Raw genomic sequence first — 26526 nt, 5'->3', positions numbered from 1 at the left:
TCCTCTCTGTCTCCTAACTGGTGTTGTCCTCCTCTCTTCCCTTTTCCTCTCTGTCTCCTAACTGGTGTTGTCCTCCTCTCTGTCTCCTAACTGGTGTTGTCCTCCTCTCTGTCTCCTAACTGGTGTTGTCCTCCTCTCTTCCCCTTTCCTCTCTGTCTCCTAACTGGTGTTGTCCTCCTCTCTGTCTCCTAACTGGTGTTGTCCTCCTCTCTGTCTCCTAACTGATGTTGTCCTCCTCTCTTCCCTTTTCCTCTCTGTCTCCTAACTGGTGTTGTCCTCCTCTCTTCCCTTTTCCTCTCTGTCTCCTAACTGATGTTGTCCTCCTCTCTGTCTCCTAACTCTTGTTGTCCTCCTCTCTTCCCTTTTCCTCTCTGTCTCCTAACTGATGTTGTCCTCCTCTCTTCCCTTTTCCTCTCTGTCTCCTAACTGGTGTTGTCCTCCTCTCTGTCTCCTAACTGGTGTTGTCCTCCTCTCTGTCTCCTAACTGGTGTTGTCCTCCTCTCTGTCTCCTAACTGGTGTTGTCCTCCTCTCTTCCCTTTTCCTCTCTGTCTCCTAACTGGTGTTGTCCTCCTCTCTTCCCTTTTCCTCTCTGTCTCCTAACTGGTGTTGTCCTCCTCTCTGTCTCCTAACTGATGTTGTCCTCCTCTCTGTCTCCTAACTGGTGTTGTCCTCCTCTCTTCCCTTTTCCTCTCTGTCTCCTAACTGGTGTTGTCCTCCTCTCTGTCTCCTAACTGGTGTTGTCCTCCTCTCTTCCCTTTTCCTCTCTGTCTCCTAACTGGTGTTGTCCTCCTCTCTGTCTCCTAACTGATGTTGTCCTCCTCTCTGTCTCCTAACTGGTGTTGTCCTCCTCTCTTCCCTTTTCCTCTCTGTCTCCTAACTGGTGTTGTCCTCCTCTCTGTCTCCTAACTGGTGTTGTCCTCCTCTCTGTCTCCTAACTGGTGTTGTCCTCCTCTCTGTCTCCTAACTGGTGTTGTCCTCCTCTCTTCCCTTTTCCTCTCTGTCTCCTAACTGATGTTGTCCTCCTCTCTTCCCTTTTCCTCTCTGTCGCCTAACTGGTGTTGTCCTCCTCTCTTCCCTTTTCCTCTCTGTCTCCTAACTGGTGTTGTCCTCCTCTCTGTCTCCTAACTGATGTTGTCCTCCTCTCTGTCTCCTAACTGGTGTTGTCCTCCTCTCTTCCCTTTTCCTCTCTGTCTCCTAACTGATGTTGTCCTCCTCTCTTCCCTTTTCCTCTCTGTCTCCTAACTGGTGTTGTCCTCCTCTCTTCCCTTTTCCTCTCTGTCTCCTAACTGGTGTTGTCCTCCTCTCTGTCTCCTAACTGGTGTTGTCCTCCTCTCTGTCTCCTAACTGGTGTTGTCCTCCTCTCTTCCCTTTTCCTCTTTGTCTCCTAACTGGTGTTGTCCTCCTCTCTTCCCTTTTCCTCTCTGTCTCCTAACTGGTGTTGTCCTCCTCTCTTCCCTTTTCCTCTCTGTCTCCTAACTGGTGTTGTCCTCCTCTCTTCCCTTTTCCTCTCTGTCTCCTAACTGGTGTTGTCCTCCTCTCTTCCCTTTTCCTCTCTGTCTCCTAACTGGTGTTGTCCTCCTCTCTTCCCTTTTCCTCTCTGTCTCCTAACTGGTGTTGTCCTCCTCTCTTCCCTTTTCCTCTCTGTCTCCTAACTGGTGTTGTCCTCCTCTCTGTCTCCTAACTGATGTTGTCCTCCTCTCTTCCCTTTTCCTCTCTGTCTCCTAACTGGTGTTGTCCTCCTCTCTGTCTCCTAACTGGTGTTGTCCTCCTCTCTTCCCTTTTCCTCTCTGTCTCCTAACTGGTGTTGTCCTCCTCTCTGTCTCCTAACTGGTGTTGTCCTCCTCTCTTCCCTTTTCCTCTCTGTCTCCTAACTGGTGTTGTCCTCCTCTCTGTCTCCTAACTGGTGTTGTCCTCCTCTCTTCCCTTTTCCTCTCTGTCTCCTAACTGGTGTTGTCCTCCTCTCTTCCCTTTTCCTCTCTGTCTCCTAACTGGTGTTGTCCTCCTCTCTGTCTCCTAACTGGTGTTGTCCTCCTCTCTTCCCTTTTCCACTCTGTCTCCTAACTGGTGTTGTCCTCCTCTCTGTCTCCTAACTGGTGTTGTCCTCCTCTCTTCCCTTTTCCTCTCTGTCTCCTAACTGGTGTTGTCCTCCTCTCTGTCTCTTAACTGGTGTTGTCCTCCTCTCTGTCTCCTAACTGGTGTTGTCCTCCTCTCTTGCCTTTCCTCTCTGTCTCCTAACTGGTGTCTTCCTCCTCTGCCTGCATACGGAATTGGCTCAGCAACAATCTGTCCCTCTTGTATTCATAATACATGATTAAGCAATGCGACTGACTTGGCCATCAAGAGAACTTGCCCCGTGTTAAAACAAACTGTTAAAAGCTTATTTTAAAAAAAAAAGAAATTGGATATCCTTATGGATGCTTGTTGCTGGCTATTCTCTGGTGTGAGGTTTGTGTGAAAGGCTTTGGTTATTCTGAGGAGAAGCATAGTATACCTTATGTGGGGTAATGCTAACGTACTATGCTAATGGAGGTCAAACCTACTATGTGCGTGTGCGTGTGTGTGTGTGTGTGCTCGTTTCTTCCCAGAAGCCTCCCTGCTAGGAGGAGATGGAAGAGTTCTTTGTCTCTGTTCTGTAACACTTCAGGGAGAAAGGAGGGAGAAACACAGCTCACTAATAATGCATCACAACAACAGAGGGTTGACTGGCTGCATGGGGCTCTATACAGTTCTGGTGTGACCTGAATTTTTCTGTTGTCGCTGCGTTGCATACAGTTATCTCTCTCTCCAAGATGATATGATCAAAACCAGGGCTGTGATTCTGCCGGTGGGGTTCTATAGTGATGCCATAGCAACACTGCCTTCAGCTATATCTCTCCTTTTAGAGTTTGACAGATACCCTCGTTGATAAACTGATAATTGTTTTTCTCCCGAGGTATTTATGTTTCTCTGTTGTTTCTTCGACAACAGTTTGAATATATGTTGGTTTTGCCTGTGTGTTCGGTTGTGTTGACAGTATAATCGGCTTGGTGATGTGTACAGTAGGCAGAGTGTTGTAGCACTTAGTTGAAGCATATGCCAAAACCATCCATATTTTAACAGACCTCAATGGTCTTTTTGCTGGAGAGTGCAGGACAGGACAGGGAGGTCCCTTGTGACTTGTGGACGTGCGCTTGGACACTTCCTTCCTTCACTTCCTTCAGCACTAATCACTGCTGTGACAAACAACAGCCTCTCACCATGAATCCTGTTTAATCTGTCAGGCTGGAGGAGAGAGCAGCACTAATCACTGCTGTGACAAACAACAGCCTCTCACCATGAATCCTGTTTAATCTGTCAGGCTGGAGGAGAGACCAGCACTAATCACTGCTGTGACAAACAACAGCCTCTCACCATGAATCCTGTTTATCTGTCAGGCTGGAGGAGAGACCAGCACTAATCACTACTGTGACAAACAACAGCCTCTCACCATGAATCCTGTTTAATCTGTCAGGCTGGAGGAGAGACCAGCACTAATCACTGCTGTGACAAACAACAGCCTCTCACCATGAATCCTGTTTAATCTGTCAGGCTGGAGGAGAGACCAGCACTAATCACTGCTGTGACAAACAACAGCCTCTCACCATGAATCCTGTTTAATCTGTCAGGCTGGAGGAGAGACCAGCACTAATCACTGCTGTGACAAACAACAGCCTCTCACCATGAATCCTGTTTAATCTGTCAGGCTGGAGGAGAGACCAGCACTAATCACTGCTGTGACAAACAACAGCCTCTCACCATGAATCCTGTTTAATCTGTCAGGCTGGAGGAGAGACCAGCACTAATCACTGCTGTGACAAACAACAGCCTCTCACCATGAATCCTGTTTAATCTGTCAGGCTGGAGGAGAGACCAGCACTAATCACTACTGTGACAAACAACAGCCTCTCACCATGAATCCTGTTTAATCTGTCAGGCTGGAGGAGAGACCAGCACTAATCACTGCTGTGACAAACAACAGCCTCTCACCATGAATCCTGTTTAATCTGTCAGGCTGGAGGAGAGACCAGCACTAATCACTGCTGTGACAAACAACAGCCTCTCACCATGAATCCTGTTTAATCTGTCAGGCTGGAGGAGAGACCAGCACTAATCACTGCTGTGACAAACAACAGCCTCTCACCATGAATCCTGTTTAATCTGTCAGGCTGGAGGAGAGACCAGCACAATTCACTGCTGTGACAAACAACAGCCTCTCACCATGAATCCTGTTTAATCTGTCAGGCTGGAGGAGAGACCAGCACTAATCACTGCTGTGACAAACAACAGCCTCTCACCATGAATCCTGTTTAATCTGTCAGGCTGGAGGAGAGACCAGCACTAATCACTGCTGTGACAAACAACAGCCTCTCACCATGAATCCTGTTTAATCTGTCAGGCTGGAGGAGAGACCAGCACTAATCACTGCTGTGACAAACAACAGCCTCTCACCATGAATCCTGTTTAATCTGTCAGGCTGGAGGAGAGACCAGCACTAATCACTGCTGTGACAAACAACAGCCTCTCACCATGAATCCTGTTTAATCTGTCAGGCTGGAGGAGAGAGCAGCACTAATCACTGCTGTGACAAACAACAGCCAGTTCTTCGCTCCTCTCTGCACCGTTCTGTTCACTTTAAAGGCCCAACTAAACAAAACAGAATCGTATTTTCTTGCTATAAATCAATGGGTATACATCATTCATTTAAATGATCAAGAACGGTTTAAATATCACAGAGTGGGCCTTTAAAAGAACCCAGGCCAACCACTGTTATCTGGGGCTCCTTGCTGTTTTCTGCTCTCTTTCACCTTTTACACAGGTGAGGTCAGTAGTTTACATACACTTTACCCAAATACATTTAAACTCAGTTTTTCACAATTCCTGACATTTAATCTTAGTAAAAATTCCCTGTCTTAGGTCAGTTAGGATCACCACTTTATTTTAAGAATGTGAAATGTCAGAATAATAGTAGAGAGAATGATTTAGTTCAGCTTTTATTTCTTTCATCACATTCCCAGTGGGTCAGAAGTTTACATACACTCAATTAGTATTTGGTAGTATTGCCTTTAAATTGATTAACTTGTGTCAAACATTTTCAGGTAGCCTTCCACAAGCTCCCCACAATAAGTTGGGTGAATTTTGGCCCATTCCTGACAGACCTGGTGTAACCGAGTCAGGTTTGTAGGCCTCCTTGCTTGCACACGCTTTATCATTTCTGCCCACACATTTTCTATGGGATTGAGGTCAGGGCTTTGTGATGGCCACTCCAATACCTTGACTTTGTTGTCCTTAAGCCATTTTGCTTGGGGCCATTGTCCATTTGGAAGACCCATTTGCGACCAAGCTTTAACTTCCTGACTGATGTCTTGAGATGTTGCTTCAACATATCCACATAATTTCCCTGCCTCATGATGCCATCTATTTTGTGAAGTGCACCAGTCCCTCCTGCAGCAAAGCACCCCAACAACATGATGCTGCCACCCCCGTGCTTCCTGGTTGGGATGGTGTTCTTTGGCTTTCAAGCCTCCCCCTCTATCCTCCAAACATAACGATGGTCATTATAGCCAAACAGTTCTATTTTTGTTTCATCAGACCAGAGGACATTTCTCCAAAAAGTACGATCTTTGTCCCCATGTGCAGTTGCAAACCATAGTCTGGCTTTTTTATAGCGGTTTTGGAGCAGTGGCTTCTTCCTTGCTGAGCGGCCTTTCAGGTTATGTCTATGCAGGACTCATTTTTCTTTGAATATACATCATTTTGTACCTGTTTCCTCCAGCATCTTCACAAGGTCCTTTGCTGTTGTTCTGGGATTGATTTGCACTTTTCGCACCAAAGTACATTCATCTCTAGGAGACAGAACGCGTCTCCTTCCTGAGTTGTATGGCGGCTGCATGGTCCAATGGTGTTTATACTTGCATACTATTGTTTGAACAGATGAGCGTGGTACCTTCAGGCATTTGGAAGTTGCTCCCAAGGATGAGCCAGACTTTTGGAGGTCTACATTTTTTTTCTGAGGTCTTGGCTGATTTATTTTGCTTTTCCCATGATGTCAAGCAAAGTGGCACTGAGTTTGAAGGTAGGCCTTGAAATACATCCACAGGTACACCTCCAATTGACTCAAATGATGTCAATTAGCCTATCTGAAACTTCTAAAGCCATTTTCCAAGCTGTTTAAAGGCATAGTCAACTTAGTGTATGTAAGCTTCTGACCCACTGTAATTGTGATACAGTGAATTATAAGTGAAATAATCTGTCTGTAATCCATTTTTTGAAAGAATTACTTGTGTCATGCACAAAGTAGATGTACTAACTTGCCAAAACTATGTCTCCCTGTGTGTGAGTAGATATCAGTGTTTTCAGTGAGACGTGGTGCCACTGCTGTTGTGGTTTAATGAGGGAATTGAGATCATTAATAAAACATGATACTCCCCAGCTAGTAACTATGTGAGATCAGACCTAGCTAGTAGCTATGTGAGATCAGACCCAGCTATTAACTATATGAGATCAGACCCAGCTATTAACTATATGAGATCAGACCCAGCTATTAACTATATGAGATCAGACCCAGCTATTAACTATATGAGATCAGACCCAGCTAGTAACTATATGAGATATATGAGTATCCTTCATTCATTACCAGCATCGGTAGCTAGACATGTTCTTCCACCTCATTACTGTACAATAACTCTAGAATTGTCTTTTTAATGTCCACTCCATCTCTCTCCATCTCTTCCTTATAAGAACCCTACCCAGTGCATTTCAGAAAATTGCTAGTGCATTTTAGCCAAGGGGGCCGGGCTCCCTTGGTTGCCATTATGTGTCAGAACAGAGTAATACATCTTTCTAGTGAACGATAAAACATTAATCCAGCCTAGGATTTAGTGGTAGAGACCAAGCGGCCGGGCAGGTGGCTCAAGGAGCGTGTGTTTCAGGTGTCAGAGTGAATCATGTCTGGGAGGGGAATGTCCTCCACTAGAGGTCAGAGTGAATCATGTCAGGGTTAGGGTTAGAAAAATTCCTCACCTAGAGTTCAGAGTGAATCATATCAGGGTTAGGGGTAGGGAAAGTCCTCACCTAGAGGTCAGAGTTAACTTGTTGAGTGTAAGGGGCAGTATTTTGATATTTTTGGATGATAAACATACTCATTTGAAACTGCCTATTTCTCAGGCCCAGAAACTAGAATATGCATATACTTGTCATATTAGGACAGAACACACTCTAAAGTTTCCAAAACTGTCAAAATATTGTCTGTGAGTATAACAGAACTGATATTGCAGGCGAAAACCTTAGGAAAATCAAACCAGGAAGTGGCTTCTATTTTGAAAGCTCCATGTTCCATAGCCTGCCTTCGCTCCATTTAAAGGGATATCAACCAGATTCCTTTTCCTATTGCTTCCTCAAGGTGTCAACAGTCTTTAGACATAGTTTCAGGCTTTTATTTTGAAAAAATTAGTGAGAAAGATAACATTGCGTCAGTGGATAGCTGGGTGTTCGCATGAGTTTTGCTTGCGCAACACAGTGGGGCAGCCATTGTCTCTCCCTCTCCTATTGAAAAAGCGATTGTCCCGGTTGATATATTATCGATTATATATTTTAAAAACAACCTGAGGCTTGATTATAAAAACATTTGACATTTTTCTGTGCACATTACGGATACTATTTGGATTTTTCATCTGCAATCTCGTGACCGCTCGAGCCTGTGGATTTCTGAACAAAATGCGCCAAACAAGTGGAGCTATTTTGGATATAAAAATAATCTTTATGGAACAAAAGGAACATTTATTGTGTAACTGGGAGTCTCGTGAGTGAAAACATTCGAAGATCATCAAAGGTAAACGATTAATTTTATTGCTTTTCTGATTTTCGTGACCAAGCTACTTTGATGTTAGGCGTTCATAATGTTTTGTCTAGTGATCGATAAACTCACACAAACGCTTGGATTGCTTTCGCTGTAAAACATATTTTCTAAATCTGACACGACATGTGGATTAACAACAAGCTAAGCTGTGTTTTGCTATATTGCACATGTGATTTCATGAAAATTAAATATGTTTAGTAATTTTATTTGAATTTGGCGCGCTGCAATTCAGCGGGTGTTGATGAAAATGATCCCGCTAACGGGATGGGTGCGTCAAGAAGTTAATCATGTTGGGGTTAGGGTTAGGGAAAGTCCTCACCTAGAGGTCTGAGGGAATCATGTCGGGGTTAGGGAAAGTCCTCCAGTAGAGGTCAGAGAGAATCATGTTGGGGTTAGGGAAAGTCCTCCAGTAGAGGTCAGAGTGAAACATGTCGGGGTTAGTGAAAGTCCTCCAGTAGAGGTCAGAGAGAATCATGTCGGGGTTAGGAAAAGTCCTCACCTAGAGGTCAGAGGGAATCAATTCGGGGTTCGGGAAAGTCCTCCAGTAGAGGTCAGAGTGAATCGTGTCGGGGTTAGGGAAAGTCTTCCAGTAGAGGTCAGAGTGAATCATGTCGGGGTTAGGGAAAGTCCTCCAGTAGAGGTCAGAGAGAATCATGTTGGGGTTAGGGAAAGGCCTCCAGTAGAGGTCAGAGAGAATCATGTTGGGGTTAGGGAAAGTCCTCCAGTAGAGGTCAGAGGGAATCATGTTGGGGTTAGGGAAAGTCCTCCAGTAGAGGTCAGAGTGAATCATGTTGGGGTTAGGGAAAGTCCTCCAGTAGAGGTCAGAGTGAATCATGTCGGGGTTAGGGAAAGTCCTCCAGTAGAGGTCAGAGTGAATCATGTCGGGGTTAGGGAAAGTCCTCCAGTAGAGGTCAGAGAGAATCATGTTGGGGTTAGGGAAAGTCCTCCAGTAGAGGTCAGAGGGAATCATGTTGGGGTTAGGGAAAGTCCTCCAGTAGAGGTCAGAGTGAATCATGTCGGGGTTAGGGAAAGTCCTCCAGTAGAGGTCAGAGTGAATCATGTCGGGGTTAGGGAAAGTCCTCCAGTAGAGGTCAGAGTGAATCATGTTGGGGTTAGGGAAAGTCCTCCAGTAGAGGTCAGAGTGAATCATGTTGGGGTTAGGGAAAGTCCTCACCTAGAGGTCAGAGTAAATCATGTCAGGGTTAGGGAAAGTCCTCACCTAGAGGTCAGAGTGGAGATCTGGAGATCAGACAGACAGGGAAGATTTCAGAAGGGAAATGATCCCTGAGCATTCGGGACAATATTAGTGAGGATACCTGGTTCAGTGTTTCAGTGGGATGAGATATGTACCTGGATCAATGTTTCAGTGGGATGATATATATACCTGGTTTAATGTTTCAGTGGGATGAGATATATACCTGGTTCAGTGTTTCAGTGGGGTGATATATATACCTGGTTCAGTGTTTCAGTGGGGTGATATATATATATATATATATATACACCTGGTTCAGTGTTTCAGTGGGGTGATATATATACCTGATTCAGTGTTTCAGTGGGATGATATATATACCTGGTTCAGTGTTTCAGTGGGATGATATATATACCTGGTTCAGTGTTTCAGTGGGATGATATATATACCTGGTTTAGTGTTTCAGTGGGATGATATATATACCTGGTTCAGTGTTTCAGTGGGATGAGATATATACCTGGTTCAGTGTTTCAGTGGGGTGATATATACACCTGGTTCAGTGTTTCAGTGGGGTGATATATATACCTGGTTCAGTGTTTCAGTGGGGTGATATATATACCTGGTTCAGTGTTTCAGTGGGGTGATATATATATATACACCTGGTTTAGTGTTTCAGTGGGCTGATATATATACCTGGTTTAGTGTTTCATTGGGGTGATATATATACCTGGTTCAGTGTTTCAGTGGGGTGATATATATATATATATATATATACCTGGTTCAGTGTTTCAGTGGGGTGATATATACACCTGTACACCTGGTTTATTGTTTCAGTGGGCTGATATATACACCTGGTTTAGTGTTTCAGTGGGCTGATATATATACCTGGTTCAGTGTTTCAGTGGGGTGATATATATATATATATACCTGGTTCAGTGTTTCAGTGGGATGATATATACACCTGGTTTAGTGTTTCAGTGGGCTGATATATACACCTGGTTTAGTGTTTCAGTGGGCTGATATATATACCTGGTTCAGTGTTTCAGTGGGCTGTAGGCAGTGGGAGGAGATTTGGTGATTCAGGGAGGATAAGAAGATTCCTCTGCCTCGTGAATCTGCCAATGTTATGTTGCTGAGCAGTAATCCACAGTGATGTTGGAGCATTTAATTTATCCTTGTTAATTACCAACCGTTAATAAGATGGCTCTTATGGACTTAATGGAGTTTGTGTGTGTGTGTAGGCTTGTGTGTGTGTGTGTGTGTGTGTGTGTGTGTGTGTGTGTGTGTGTGTGTGTGTGTGTGTGTGTGTGTGTGTGTGTGTGTGTGTGTGTGTGTGTGTGTGTGTGTGTGTGTGTGTGTGTGTGCGTGTGTGTGTGTGCGCGCTTGGGTGTGTGTGTGTACTCTCGTGAGTGTGTGTGTGTGTGTGTGTGTGCGTGTGTGTGTGTGTGTGCGCGCTTGGGTGTGTGTGTGTACTCTCGTGAGTGTGTGTGTGTGTGTGTGTGTGTGTGTGTGTGTGTGTGTGTGTGTGTGTGTGTGTGTGTGCGTGTGATTATCAAAGTTTAAGTGGATCTAACTGCTGTATTGACCTTTGTGGAGTGATGATCAGTGTTCGGGGGAGTTAGCGGGTGAACAGTTTGATACAGAGTCACAACACTTCACAGAATATCACATTCTCATAATACATTATAATATATTCTAATATTTATTTAGAATGTGCAAGGATTCTATCAAAAATAAATCATGCTCAGATCTGAACATGTGTTACCCGAACCACAGATGACAAATTAACTAGATACGCTACCTGAAAGTGTTGTTGATCTGAACTCTGTGTAAGTGTTTGTTTGTTCCTCTGCATATTAAAGTCTACCTCAGGCGAACACAGCCGTTGACCAGGATCTCAGCTACAGTGTTGTTGTTATTTTTTAAACCCTGTGTTAGTGATTGTTTGGACACCGTGTTAAAGTGTGCTGTGCTTCTGTCCCCAGGCGAACACAGCCGTTGACCAGGATCTCAGCTACAGTGTTGTTGTTGTTGTTTTTTAAACCCTGTGTTAGTGATTGTTTGGACACCGTGTTAAAGTGTGCTGTGTTTCTGTCCCCAGGTGAACACAGCCGTTGACCAGGATCTCAGCTACAGTGTTGTTGTTATTTTTTAAACCCTGTGTTAGTGATTGTTTGGACACCGTGTTAAAGTGTGCTGTGTTTCTGTCCCCAGGTGAACACAGCGATGCACGAGGCCAAGCTAGTGGAGGAGTGTGATGAGCTTGTAGAGATCATACGCCAGAGGAAACAGATCATCGCTGTCAAGATCAAGGAGTCCAAGGTACAGTAGTCTTCTACACACTAACCCTTAATACTATACTGGACCCCTATGGTCCAAGGTACAGTAGTCTTCTACACACTAACCCTTAATACTATACTGAACCCCTATGGTCCAAGGTACAGTAGTCTTCTACACACTAACCCTTAATACTATACTCGCCCCTATGGTCCAAGGGACTGTACTTCATGGCTGAGTCTCAAACCATACTCTTCCTCTGGCTGAGTCTCAAACCATACCCTTCCTCTGGCTGAGTCTCGAACCATACTTTTCCTCTGGCTGAGTCTCAAACCATACTCTTCCTCTGGCTGAGTCTCAAACCATACTCTTCGGCAGGCTGAGTCTCGAACCATACTCTTCCTCTGGCTGAGTCTCAAACCATACTCTTCCTCTGGCTGAGTCTCAAACCATACTCTTGGGCAGGCTGAGTCTCAAACCATACTCTTCGGCAGGCTGAGTCTCAAACCATACTCTTCCTCTGGCTGAGTCTCAAACCATACTCTTCCTCTGGCTGAGTCTCAAGCCATACTCTTCCTCTGGCTGAGTCTCAAACCATACTCTTCCTCTGGCTGAGTCTCAAACCATACTCTTCCTCTGGCTGAGTCTCAAGCCATACTCTTCCTCTGGCTGAGTCTCAAACCATACTCTTCCTCTGGCTGAGTCTCAAGCCATACTCTTCCTCTGGCTGAGTCTCAAACCATACTCTTCCTCTGGCTGAGTCTCAAACCATACTCTTCCTCTGGCTGAGTCTCAAGCCATACTCTTCCTCTGGCTGAGTCTCAAACCATACTCTTCCTCTGGCTGAGTCTCAAACCATACTCTTCCTCTGGCTGAGTCTCAAGCCATACTCTTCCTCTGGCTGAGTCTCAAACCATACTCTTCCTCTGGCTGAGTCTCAAACCATACTCTTCCTCTGGCTGAGTCTCAAACCATACTCTTCCTCTGGCTGAGTCTCAAACCATACTCTTCCTCTGGCTGAGTCTCAATCCATACTCTTCCTCTGGCTGAGTCTCAAACCATACTCTTCCGCTGGCTGCATCAGAAGTTACACCCTATTCCCCTACAGAGGTCTTCAAAACGGACAATTTGTTTACCAAATTCAAAGAGGTTTTGACAGAAGAAGTGAGTGGTGTCTTCAGTCTCTCCTACTACACACATTTACAACGCTGGATCTGATGTGTGTGCCAGCCTGTCTGAGTCACGGAGACGTTGTAGGGGGGCAGATAAAACACTGCATTCACAACGTGTCACTGCAACTGCCACAGTGAGCGAGGGATCAGAAAAGAAAAGACATAGAGGGGACTTGTCACATAGTAGCCTGTCACGACACTCCGTGAATGACATCAGAAGAACGGTATCGGATGTTGTCTGAGGTTTCCGAAGGATAACAACAACAACAACAAAAATGCGTGGTCTGCGTATTTCTTGAGAACATAACTTTTCCCTTTGTCGACAGTTTTTAGTTTTCAGTAGTGAAAGATCTTGTGATCTATGGCGCAGTTCAGTTCAAGGGTTCTCAAACTCTTTATAGTCCACAAACCCTCATTTTGATATCTGAAAATTCTTACCACCCCGACCATGTGAATTTGTTGTTGTTGTTGTAATTAACAGCCAATTGTTTACTTTTATATTTGGAGCTATGACATTCTAACAGTATTTCTGATTGTCTTCTCAACTCACCATCACATACTGGTAATGTAAGGCTGTGGCAGCCAATTGAAAATGAGTCTGACATAATGAGTACATTTACATGCACACTAATAATTCGATATTAAACTGATTATGGCTGATGGTCGAGTACGGCATCAGTCATGTAAACACCTTTTACTCTGCTTATCTTAAATCGGTGTGAGGTCATAATCGAAGGTAAGCATGCAGCGTTTAAAACACCTGGTTTTTCTGAGAAATCAGGTTAATTAGTAAACGGTTTAATCGGAGTTCCAGCCATGTATATGATCTGCTCATGTGTCCAGCAGCGTGTAGCTCAAGCCTCCCTCTTAATGCGCGAGTGAAGTGAGTTCGGGGAAAAACTGAACGTGTGCTATCTTCAGAATAGTTTTCACTTTTCACATTCAAACGTTATATGTCCAAACTTAGAATCAAAAAGTATTTGTAAAAAAAATAAATATTGTGGCCACTGTGGTAGAATGTGTTTTCTGCATTTATCAAAAGTCCTATCAGTAGCCTGATTTCAGATGTATAAACAGGATTATTCGGGACATTTTTCCTCTGGCAAAAAAGCATGTAACGGTCTTAACAAACTATTACATTAACCTGACTATCCACAGCCAATGTCTCTCATCTCTCTCTACCACTAATGAGATGGGTGTGGCTCGATGCATGTCGCGTCGGAGCTTCTCAAAGTCAGGGGGCGTGGTCGACAGGGCGCACCTCATATCTGCTGTCACATCCTACCTGGATCCATATTTGGTTGTAGCCTTTCCTGTCGTCAATGAGCAAAAACACCCTCATTGGTGGAATGTTATTCATATTTTTATTAATAAAAACTATGTTTCTATTTCAAACAGTTTTGTTATATATTTTACCTTTATTTAACTAAGGCAAGTCAGTTAAGAACAAATTCCTTGTTCAGGGACAGAACAGGAGGTTTTTACCTTGTCAGATCGGGGATTTGATCTCGCAACCTTTCGGTTATTAGTCCAACGCTCTAACCACTAGGCTACCTGCCACCTCTACACTCTAACCACTAGGGTACCTGCCCCCTCTACACTCTAACCACCAGGCTACCTGCCCCCTCTACACTCTAACCACTAGGGTACCTGCCCCCTCTACACTCTAACCACCAGGCTACCTGCCCCCTCTACACTCTAACCACTAGGCTACCCTGCCCCCTCTACACTCTAACCACCAGGCTACCTGCCCCCTCTACACTCTAACCACCAGGCTACCTGCCCCCTCTACACTCTAACCACCAGGCTACCTGCCCCCTCTACACTCTAACCACCAGGCTACCTGCCCCCTCTACACTCTAACCACTAGGCTACCCTGCCCCCTCTACACTCTAACCACCAGGCTACCTGCCCCCTCTACACTCTAACCACCAGGCTACCTGCCCCCTCTACACTCTAACCACTAGGCTACCCTGCCCCCTCTACACTCTAACCACCAGGCTACCCTGCCCCCTCTACACTCTAACCACTAGGCTACCTGCCCCCTCTACACTCTAACCACCAGGCTACCTGCCCCCTCTACACTCTAACCACTAGGCTACCCTGCCCCCTCTACACTCTAACCACCAGGCTACCTGCCCCCTCTACACTCTAACCACCAGGCTACCTGCCCCCTCTACACTCTAACCACTAGGCTACCCTGCCCCCTCTACACTCTAACCACCAGGCTACCCTGCCCCCTCTACACTCTAACCACTAGGCTACCTGCCCCCCCCCAAAAAAAACAGTGTATGTGATTTGATGTAGTTTAGAATCGGAGTTACCTGCTGCAGTGTATCTGCAGAGTTCTGTGCTCAGCTCTTCTGCCGCCAGTTGCTCTCGGTGTATACATTACAGAGGGTGTATTCATTACAGTGGGTGTATTCATTACAGTGGGTGTATCCATTACAGTGGGTGTATCCCCTACAGTGGGTGTATCCATTACAGTGGGTGTATTCATTACAGTGGGTGTATCCCCTACAGTGGGTGTATCCATTACAGTGGGTGTATTCATTACAGTGGGTGTATCCCCTACAGTGGGTGTATCCATTACAGTGGGTGTATCCATTACAGTGGGTGTAGTCATTACAGTGGGTGTATTCATTACAGTGGGTGTATTCATTACAGTGGGTGTATCCCCTATAGTGGGTGTATCCATTACAGTGGGTGTAGTCATTACAGTGGGTGTATTCATTACAGTGGGTGTATTCATTACAGTGGGTGTATCCCCTATAGTGGGTGTATTCATTACAAATCAAATCAAATTTGATTTGTCACATACACATGGTTAGCAGATGTTAATGCGAGTGTAGCGAAATGCTTGTGCTTCTAGTTCCGACAATGCAGTAATAACCAACAAGTAATCTAGCTAACAATTCCAAAACTACTGTCTTATACACAGTGTAAGGGGATAAAGAATATGTACATAAGGATATATGAATGAGTGATGGTACAGAGCGGCATAGGCAAGATACAGTAGATGGTATTGAGTGCAGTATATACATATGAGATGAGTATGTAAACAAAGTGGCATAGTTAAAGTGGCTAGTGTTACCTGTATTACATAAAGATGCAGTAGATGATATAGAGTACAGTATATACATATACATATGAGATGAATAATGTAGGGTATGTAAACATTATATTAGGTAGCATTGTTTAAAGTGGCTAGTGATATATTTACATCATTTCCCATCAATTCCCATTATTAAAGTGGCTGGAGTTGAGTCAGTGTCAGTGTGTTGGCAGCAGCCACTCAATGTTAGTTGTGGCTGTTTAACAGTCTGATGGCCTTGAGATAGAAGCTGTTTTTCAGTCTCTCGGTCCCAGCTTTGATGCACCTGTACTGACCTCGCCTTCTGGATGATAGCGGGGTGAACAGGCAGTGGCTCGGGTGGTTGATATCCTTGATGATCTTTATGGCCTTCCTGTAACATCGGGTGGTGTAGGTGTCCTGGAGGGCAGGTAGTTTGCCCCCGGTGATGCGTTGTGCAGACCTCACTACCCTCTGGAGAACCTTACGGTTGTGGGCGGAGCAGTTGCTGTACCAGGCGGTGATACAGCCCGACAGGATGCTCTCGATTGTGCATCTGTAGAAGTTTGTGAGTGCTTTTGGTGACAAGCCGAATTTCTTCAGCCTCCTGAGGTTGAAGAGGCGCTGCTGCGCCTTCTTCACGATGCTGTCTGTGTGGGTCGACCAATTCAGTTTGTCTGTGATGTGTACGCCGAGGAACTTAAAACTTACTACCCTCTCCACTACTGTTCCATCGATGTGGATAGGGGGGTGTTCCCTCTGCTGTTTCCTGAAGTCCACAATCATCTCCTTAGTTTTGTTGACGTTGAGTGTGAGGTTATTTTCATTACAGTGGGTGTATCCCCTACAGTGGGTGTATCCATTACAGTGGGTGTATTCATTACAGTGGGTGTATCCCCTACAGTGGGTGTATCCATTACAGTGGGGGTATTCATTACAGTGAGTGTATTCATTACAGTGGGGGTATTCATTACAGTGGGTGTATTCATTACAGTGAGTGTATCCGCTACAGTGGGTGTATCCCCTACAGTGGGTGTATTCATTACAGTGGGTGTATTCATTACAGTGGGTGTATCCCCTACAGTGGGTGTATTCATTACAGTGGGTGTATCCATTACAGTGGGTGTATCCCCTACAGTGGGTGTATTCATTACAGTGGGTGTATCCATTACAGTGGGTGTATCCCCTACAGTGGGTGTATCCCCTACAGTGGGTGTATCCATTACAGTGGATGTATCCACTACAGTGGGTGTGTCCCCTACAGTGGGTGTAATCATTACAGTGGGTGTATACATTACAGTGGGTGTATCCATTACAGTGGGTGTATCCCTTACAGTGGGTGTGTCCCCTACAGTGGGTGTATCCATTACAGTGGGTGTATCCATTACAGTGGGTGTATCCATTACAGTGGGTGTATTCATTACAGTGGGTGTATTCATTACAGTGGGTGTATTCATTACAGTGGGTGTATCCCCTACAGTGGGTGTATTCATTACAGTGGGTGTATCCCCTACAGTGGGTGTATACATTACAGTGGGTGTATCCCCTACAGTGGGTGTATCCATTACAGTGGGTGTATACATTACAGTGGGTGTATTCATTACAGTGGGTGTATCCACTACAGTGGGTGTATACATTACAGTGGGTGTATACATTACAGTGGGTGTATCCCCTACAGTGGGTGTATTCATTACGGTGGGTGTATACATTACAGTGGGTGTATTCATTACAGTGGGTGTATCCACTACAGTGGGTGTGTCCCCTACAGTGGGTGTATTCATTACAGTGGGTGTATTCATTACAGTGGGTGTATCCACTACAGTGGGTGTGTCCCCTACAGTGGGTGTAATCATTACAGTGGGTGTAATCATTACAGTGGGTGTATTCATTACAGTGGGTGTATCCACTACAGTGGGTGTATTCATTACGGTGGGTGTATCCACTACAGTGGGTGTATCCCACTGGATGGAGAGGAGAGGAGAGGAGAGGAGGGGAGGGGAGGGGAGAGGAGAGGAGGGGAGGGGAGAGGAGAGGAGAGGAGAGGAGAGGAGAGGAGGGGAAGGGAGAGGAGAGGAGAGGAGAGGAGAGGAGAGGAGAGGAGAGGAGAGGAGAGGAGAGGAGATGGGCAGGTTGAGGAAAGGAGTGGAGAGGAGATGGGCAGGTTGAGGAAAGGAAAGGAGGGGAGAGGAGCGGAGATGGGCAGGTTGAGGAAAGGAGTGGAGAGGAGGGGAGAGGAGAGGAGAGGCGAGGAAAGGAGAGGAGATGAGATGGGCAGGTTGAGGAGAGGAGAGGAGAGGAAGATGGGTATGAGAGGAGAGGTGACTGACTGTGCAGCAGAACCAACCGGATTATAGAGGCAGGGCTGTGCAGGGACCAGGGAGCTCAGACATGTGTGTGTCCCAAATGGCACCCTATTCCCTATTTAGTGCACTACTTTTGACCAGGGTCCATGTAGGGAATAGGGTTTCATTTGGGATGCAAAAAGGGAGAGGCAGTGAGTGAGCAGCCTGGCCGGGCCACGTGGTTTATCTTAACAAGCTTTCTCTCTCTCCCTCTCTCTCTCTCTCTCTGTTTCTCTCTCTCTGTTTCTAACTCTCTCACTCTTTGTGGAGACACAGTCAAGCTTTAATCTCTAACAGCGCAAACCAAAACAGAGTGAGCAGGCCGGGCTGGGCTGGACTGCGAGAGCCTTGTTCTCTCTCTCTCTCTCTCTCTCTCTCTCTCTTTCTCTGCTCTCTCTGTATCTCTCTCTGATCTCTCTCTCTCTCTCTCTCTCTCTCTCTCTCTCTCTCTCTCTCTCTCTGTGTATCTATATTTCTCTCTCTCTATGTCTCTCTCTGATCTCTCTGTATCTCTCTTTCTGCATCTCTTTTTCCCTGCTCTCTTTTTGCCTCTCTGTCTTTCTCTGTCTGTCCTGTGTATTGCTGCTGTTGCTGCTTCTCTGTAAGGCGTTGCCCGGGGCTCATCAACATTGAGGTCGCTCCAACCTCCACTCTCACCTGTTGCAGATGAGGTCTGTGGCCCAAATGGCATCCGATTCCCTATATAGTGCACTACTTTAGACCAGCGTCCAGAGGGCCCAGGGTATGTAGTCCACTATGGAACAGGGTGTATGGAACAGGGTGTACGGAACAGGGTGTATGGAACAGGGTGTATGGAACAGGGTGTATGGAACAGGGTGTATGAAACAGGGTGTATGAAACAGGGTGTATGGAACAGGGTGTATGGAACAGGACAGGGTGTATGGAACAGGACAGGGTGTATGGAACAGGGTGTATGGAACAGGGTGTATGAAACAGGGTGTATGAAACAGGGTGTATGGAACAGGACAGTGTGTATGGAACAGGGTGTATGGAACAGGGTGTATGGAACAGGGTGTATGGAACAGGGTGAATGGAACAGGGTGTATGGAACAGGACAGTGTGTATGGAACAGGGTGTATGGAACAGGGTGTATGGAACAGGGTGTATGGAACAGGGTGTATGAAACAGGGTGAATGGAACAGGGTGTATGGAACAGGGTGTATGGAACAGGGTGTATGGAACAGGGTGTACGGAACAGGGTGTGTATAACAGAATGTAATTTGGGATGCAGCCCTGGAGTGTTGCCCCAGCTCTTGTTCTGTGAATGATTAAATTATGTACACTAAATGTAACAATTCCAACTCAATATGAGACGAAGACGAGGCAACGAGGCACACACACACACTCTCAATCACATTACGACATGTGTGTGTGTCCTCTGACAGGCTGAATTGTCCTCAGTTTGAGAAAAATATGATGTTTAGTAAAAAATATATGATTTCCATATTATATGAATCCTCTGTACTTCAGTGCATTAAAATGTTCTTGTTGTCAGCAATCGGTTGACATGTGACTGAGCCATGCTCCAACAACAGATTATGAACACTACAAAACTCTTACCTAATCTCTGTCCCAAATAACAGCCTATTCCCTATATAGTGCACTACTTTTTGTCCAGGGTTCATAGGGCTCTGGTTAAAAGTAGTGTCCTATATAAGGAATAGGGTGTTATTTGGGATACAACTTATGTCATCTAAATATGTCATCTAAGTCCAGGCGGATTGTTCCATTGTAAGTAGTCCATGTCTGATGTTATCATGTTGATTATAAACCACTGTCATCATCATCATCATCATTATATAAGTCCTTCCAGGGCTGGTAATGGATCAAAACAGCTTCAATTCTTAGATGTTCATATTTTTATTTGATTTATTTGGGACTCCCAATCACGGCCTACCCAGGGCCAAACCTGGACAACGCTGGGCCAATTGTGCCCCGCCCTATGGGACTCCCAATCACGGCCGGTTGTGATACAGTCCGTTTTTCATTTAAAAAAAATATGTTTTATTTAACCTTTATTTAACTAGGCAAGTCAGGTAACAACACATTCTAATTTTCAATGACAGCCAAGGAACAGCGGGTTAACTGGTCTAGGAACAGTGGGTTAACTGGTCTAGGAACAGTGGGTTAACTGGTCTAGGAACAGTGGGTTAACTGGTCTAGGAACAGTGGGTTAACTGGTCAAGGAACAGTGGGTTAACTGGTCTAGGAACAGTGGGTTAACTGGTCTAGGAACAGTGGGTTAACTGGTCTAGGAACAGTGGGTTAACTGGTCAAGGAACAGTGGGTTAACTGGTCTAGGAACAGTGGGTTAACTGGTCTAGGAACAGTGGGTTAACTGGTCTAGGAACAGTGGGTTAACTGTCTTGTTCAGGGGAGAACAGCAGATCTTTACCATTCCACCCAACAACCTTTCAGTTACAAGTCCAACCACTAGGCTACCTGCCACCCCAGTGTGGAATGTTTATTGTGGAGTGTTTTCTATCCTCATATGTAGTCAGAACATGTAATTTATGTTATGTAGACTAAATCAAATGTAGTCTTACCAGTGACATTTTAAAAAGCATCTTGTTTTTAACACCAGTTACTGAAAATTCCTTCGCATTACAGAAGCAACGAAATTCCTCTAAATCCCTTTCTCAAAGATTTTTCCCTGACGAAGGAAGTATTAAATGAAGCTAATTCAATGTGTCACATCTGAGCCAGGGGATGGACTGAAGATGAATAGATTATGTAGAATTAGAATTTAAAATGTTTGATTCTATTCCACTCATGGTCCCTGAGGGAATTATAACACTCTCCATACTAGGCCTTTCTCTCTCTCTCAGGGTGTGGGACTGTAGGTGATGAGGAAGCAGACTGACAGAGAGAAAAAGAGATGGAGGGAAAGAGAGAGAGAGAGAAAAACAACGGTATATTCTGGAAGGCGATCTATCTGAATACTTGGACATGACTGGTGTTTTTTTTAGAGACGACACAATGACACACAGGATATTTGGCCCTTTTGTTTTGAACATCACATCCATAACAAACTGAGACAATATATATTTTGATTTGTTTAACACTTTTTTGGTTACTACATGATTCCATATGTGTTATTTCATAGTTTTGATGTATTTACTATTATTCTACAATGTAGAAAATAGTACAAATAAAGAAAAACCCTTGAATGAGTTGGTGTGTCCAGACTCCTGACCGGTACTGTAGATATACTGTATATGCGTTGAATGCCCATCTATTGTGCAACATATCCACAATTTAATACTATAGACAATGTGAGATCACTGCCTATATCCTAACCCTGCTAACATGAACTTCTCTTCTCTCTGTCCCTTGCTTGTGTGCCTGCGTGCTTGCCTACCTGCCTACCTGTGTGCCTGCGTACCTGCGTGCCTGCCTACCTGTGTACCTGCATGCCTGCCTACCTTTGTGCCTGCCCCCTGCCTACCTGTGTGCCTGCATGCCTGCCTACCTTTGCGCCTGCGTACCTGCCCTCTGCCTACCTTTGCGCCTGCCCCCTGCCTACCTTTGTGCCTGCGTACCTGCCCCCTGCCTACCTTTGTGCCTGCGTACCTGCCCCCTGCCTACCTTTGTGCCTGCGTACCTGCCCCCTGCCTACCTTTGCGCCTGCCCCCTGCCTACCTTTGTGCCTGCGTACCTGCCCCCTACCTACCTTTGTGCCTGCGTACCTGCCTCCTGCCTACCTTTGTGCCTGCGTACCTGCCCCCTGCCTACCTTTGTGCCTACGTACCTGCCCCCTGCCTACCTTTGCGCCTGCGTACCTGCCCCCTGCCTACATTTGCGCCTGCGTACCTGCCCCCTGCCTACCTTTGTGCCTGCGTACCTGCCCCCTGCCTACCTTTGCCCCTGCCCCCTGCCTACCTTTGCGCCTGCCCCCTGCCTACCTTTGCGCCTGCCCCCTGCCTACCTTTGCGCCTGCCCCCTGCCTACCTGTGTGCCTGTGTACCTGCCCCCTGCCTACCTTTGTGCCTGCGTACCTGCCCCCTGCCTACCTGTGTGCCTGCGTACATGTGAGTCTTGTTTGTTTGTTCTGCGTCCGTGCGTGCGTGTGTCCTGTGTGTGTGTGTGTTATCTGTCTCAGGTGATGAAGCTGCGTAAACTGGCCCAGCAGATGGCTAACTGCAGACAGTGCCTGGAGCGCTCCAGAGCCCTCATCACTCAGGCAGAACACAGCCTGAAGGAGAACGACCACGCTCGCTTCCTACAGACCGCCAGGAACGTGGCTGAGAGGTGAGACAGAAATCCCTCCTCACTGACATCCCTCTCTCAGCCCTTAACTACCTCCCCTACCAGCCCCCTGTAACTAGCCACCAGGAACATGGGCGGGAGGTGGGATATCACATCCTTCCCGCCTGGGATGGGCTGTGTGTTTCGTTGGGAGGCTTTTAAGGTCAACAGAAAGGGAAGGATACTCAGAACACATGCTGCATGGTTGTTCTCTACTATTTCCAAGGCTTGTTATTCATGGACTCTCTCTGGAATGGAAGTCTTGTTCAGGATTTCAGGGTCTGCTGGATGTTTTAGGAATGAGGTTCTCTAGCTGATGGAGACAGGCTGGAATATGAAGGGTTAAACACAACAGGGCCTTGTCTGTCTGCGGCTGTGTCAGACTCACCCACACACTGATGTGTGCAGACAGAGGGCATCCTTGGTCTCTGCTCCTTCATCATCCTCCTGCTGATGTTCTCCAGTCCATACAATAGGATCTCTATGCTCCAGTCTGATACCTCTCCTTACTTCTCTCCGCCCTTTCTTCCACCCCCCCCCCCCCCCTCCCCCTCCCTCTCTCCCCCAGGGTTGCTATGGCCACGGCCTCCTCCCAGGTGCTGATACCAGATGTGAACCTGAACGAAGCCTTTGATAACTTTGCCCTGGACTTTTCCAGAGAGAAGAAGATCCTAGAGGGACTGGACTACCTGACAGGTGAGAGGGAGCGAGAGATGGAGAGGGAGAGGGAAAGAGAGGGAGAGAGAGAGAGAGAGAGAGAGAGAGAGAGAGAGATAAATGTCTGGGGCTTTCACAAAGAATATAAGACAGGACCACTGTTGGCAAATAATGAACCTGTCTGTCGATCAATGTCCATCCTGCATGCCTCTGGAGGTGTTATATAGTTTTGTTGAAACATAAACGACCACCGGAAGACGTACAGAAGTAACGTAGAACAAATCTGACAAAAAATGTACTACACTTTGTGTTTAGTTGACTGGTACAATGCACATTGTCTGAAATGACGTCTAGATATTGATCTTTCCATTGTTGACACTGTAGCTCCCACCCTACACACTCAAACAGGAAAACATCTGTAGGCCAGGGGACTATCCAAATGAACTATTACAGAATTAAATAAAATTGGAAATAGGTATTTATATGAATGATCTCATGTGCTGTCCCTGTGGCATCATGTACACCTCTATGAATGCTCTCATGTGCTGTCCCTGTGGCATCATGTACACATCTATGAATGCTCTCATGTGCTGTCCCTGTGGCATCATGTACACATCTATGAATGCTCTCATGTGCTGTTCTCTGGCATCATGTACACATCTATGAATGCTCTCATGTGCTGTCCTCTGGCATCATGTACACATCTATGAATGCTCTCATGTGCAGTTCCTGTGGCATCATGTACACATCTATGAATGCTCTCATGTGCTGTCCTCTGGCATCAAGTACACCTCTATGAATGCTCTCATGTGCTGTCCCTGTGGCATCATGTACACATCTATGAATGCTCTCATGTGCTGTTCTCTGGCATCAAGTACACCTCTATGAATGCTCTCATGTGCAGTCCCTGTGGCATCATGTACACCTCTATGGATGCTCTCATGTGCTGTCCCTGTGGCATCAAGTACACCTCTATGAATGCTCTCATGTGCTGTCCCTGTGGCATCAAGTACACCTCTATGAATGCTCTCATGTGCTGTCCCTGTGGCATCAAGTACACCTCTATGAATGCTCTCGTGTGCTGTCCTCTGGCATCAAGTACACATCTATGAATGCTCTCATGTGCAGTCCCTGTGACATCAAGTACACCTCTATGAATGCTCTCATGTGCAGTCCCTGTGACATCAAGTACACCTCTATGAATGCTCTCATGTGCTGTCCCTGTGGCATCAAGTACACATCTATGAATGCTCTCATGTGCTGTCCTCTGTCATCAAGTACACCTCTATGAATGCTCTCATGTGCTGTCCCTGTGGCATCAAGTACACATCTAGTATTGTTTTGAATAAATCCAGTCCAACACTAATCTATCCCTTGTTTGACCCTGTAGCTCCCAGTCCTCCCTCCATACGTGATGAGCTGTGTACTGCCTCCCACGACACCATCACAGTTCACTGGACGTCTGAGGACGAGTTCAGCGTCACCTCCTACGAACTGCAGTACACCATCTACACCGGCCAGACCAACTTCATCAGTAAGTACCGTGTACAAAACACCAGCCGTACACCACCCTGTTGGTGACCTAGTGACCTACAGTAAGAAAAATGGTGTTGGACTACTTTATAATACAGTAACTTACAGTAAGAAGAGATAGGGTTGGACTACTTTATAATACAGTAAGAAGAGATAGGGTTGGACTACTTTATAATACAGTAAGAAGAGATAGGGTTGGACTACTTTATAATACAGTAAGAAGAGATAGGGTTGGACTACTTTATAATACAGTAACCTACAGTAAGAAGAGATAGGGTTGGACTACTTTATAATACAATTACCTACAGTAAGAAGAGATAGGGTTGGACTACTTTATAATACAGTAACCTACAGTAAGAAGAGATAGGGCTGGACTACTTTATAATACAGTAAGAAGAGATAGGGTTGGACTACTTTATAATACAGTAACCTACAGTAAGAAGAGATAGGGTTGGACTACTTTATAATACAGTAAGAAGAGATAGGGTTGGACTACTTTATAATACAGTAAGAAGAGATAGGGTTGGACTACTTTATAATACAGTAAGAAGAGATAGGGTTGGACTACTTTATAATACAGTAAGAAGGGTTAGGGTTGGACTCCTTTATAATACAGTAACCTACAGTAAGAAGAGATAGGGTTGGACTACTTTATAATACAGTAAGAAGAGATAGGGTTGGACTATTTTATAATACAGTAAGAAAAGATAGGGTTGGACTACTTTATAATACAGTAAGAAGAGATAGGGTTGGACTACTTTATAATACAGTAAGAAGAGATAGGGTTGGACTACTTTATAATACAGTAAGAAGAGATAGGTTTGGACTACTTTATAATACAGTAACCTACAGTAAGAAGAGATAGGGTTGGACTACTTCATAATACAATTACCTACAGTAAGAAGAGATAGGGTTGGACTACTTTATAATACAGTAACCTACAGTAAGAAGAGATAGGGTTGGACTACTTTATAATACAGTAAGAAGAGATAGGGTTGGACTACTTTATAATACAGTAAGAAGAGATAGGGTTGGACTACTTTATATAACAGTAAGAAGAGATAGGGTTGGACTACTTTATAATACAGTAAGAAGGGATAGGGTTGGACTACTTTATAATACAGTAACCTACAGTAAGAAGAGATAGGGTTGGACTACTTTATAATACAGTAAGAAGAGATAGGGTTGGACTACTTTATAATACAGTAAGAAGAGATAGGGTTGGACTACTTTATAATACAGTAAGAAGAGATAGGGTTGGACTACTTTATAATACAGTAACCTACAGTAAGAAGAGATAGGGTTGGACTACTTTATAATACAGTAAGAAGAGATAGGGTTGGACTACTTTATAATACAGTAACCTACAGTAAGAAAAGATAGGGTTGGACTACTTTATAATACTGTAAGAAGGGATAGGGTTGGACTACTTTATAATACAGTAAGAAGAGATAGGGTTGGACTACTTTATAATACAGTAAGAAGAGATAGGGTTGGACTACTATATAATACAATTACCTACAGTAAGAAGGGATACGGTTGGACTACTTTATAATACAGTAAGAAGAGATAGGGTTGGACTACTTTATAATACAGTAACCTACAGTAAGAAGAGATAGGGTTGGACTACTTTATAATACTGTAAGAAGGGATAGGGTTGGACTACTTTATAATACAGTAACCTACAGTAAGAAGAGATAGGGTTGGACTACTTTATAATACAGTAAGAAGGGATAGGGTTGGACTACTTTATAATACAGTAACCTACAGTAAGAAGAGATAGGGTTGGACTACTTTATAATACAGTAAGAAGAGATAGGGTTGGACTACTTTATAATACAGTAAGAAGAGATAGGGTTGGACTACTTTATAATACAGTAAGAAGAGATAGGGTTGGACTACTTTATAATACAGTAACCTACAGTAAGAAGAGATAGGGTTGGACTACTTTATAATACTGTAAGAAGGGATAGGGTTGGACTACTTTATAATACAGTAAGAAGAGATAGGGTTGGACTACTTTATAATACAGTAACCTACAGTAAGAAGAGATAGGGTTGGACTACTTTATAATACAGTAAGAAGGGATAGGGTTGGACTCCTTTATAATACAGTAACCTACAGTAAGAAGAGATAGGGT

At 45.0% G+C, this 26526-nt stretch overlaps 1 protein-coding gene across 1 annotated transcript in view; it reads left to right on the top strand.

Moving 5' to 3' along the window:
• Positions 1-26526, top strand: part of LOC139365887 (probable E3 ubiquitin-protein ligase MID2) — a 109479-nt gene that overhangs the window by 52382 nt on the left and 30571 nt on the right. Inside the window, exons 3-6 of the mRNA XM_071102944.1 lie at positions 11278-11385; positions 22051-22199; positions 22765-22892; positions 24244-24387. Coding sequence (XP_070959045.1) covers positions 11278-11385; positions 22051-22199; positions 22765-22892; positions 24244-24387 — 529 coding nt within the window. The remainder of the gene's footprint in view (positions 1-11277; positions 11386-22050; positions 22200-22764; positions 22893-24243; positions 24388-26526) is intronic.

The sequence above is a fragment of the Oncorhynchus clarkii genome, chromosome 14 (genome assembly GCF_045791955.1).
Source record: "Oncorhynchus clarkii lewisi isolate Uvic-CL-2024 chromosome 14, UVic_Ocla_1.0, whole genome shotgun sequence".
In the NCBI taxonomy this organism is placed as follows: domain Eukaryota; kingdom Metazoa; phylum Chordata; class Actinopteri; order Salmoniformes; family Salmonidae; genus Oncorhynchus; species Oncorhynchus clarkii.
The sequence above is the reverse complement of the archived record's forward strand: the minus strand, read 5'-3'. Positions and strand labels throughout refer to the sequence as shown.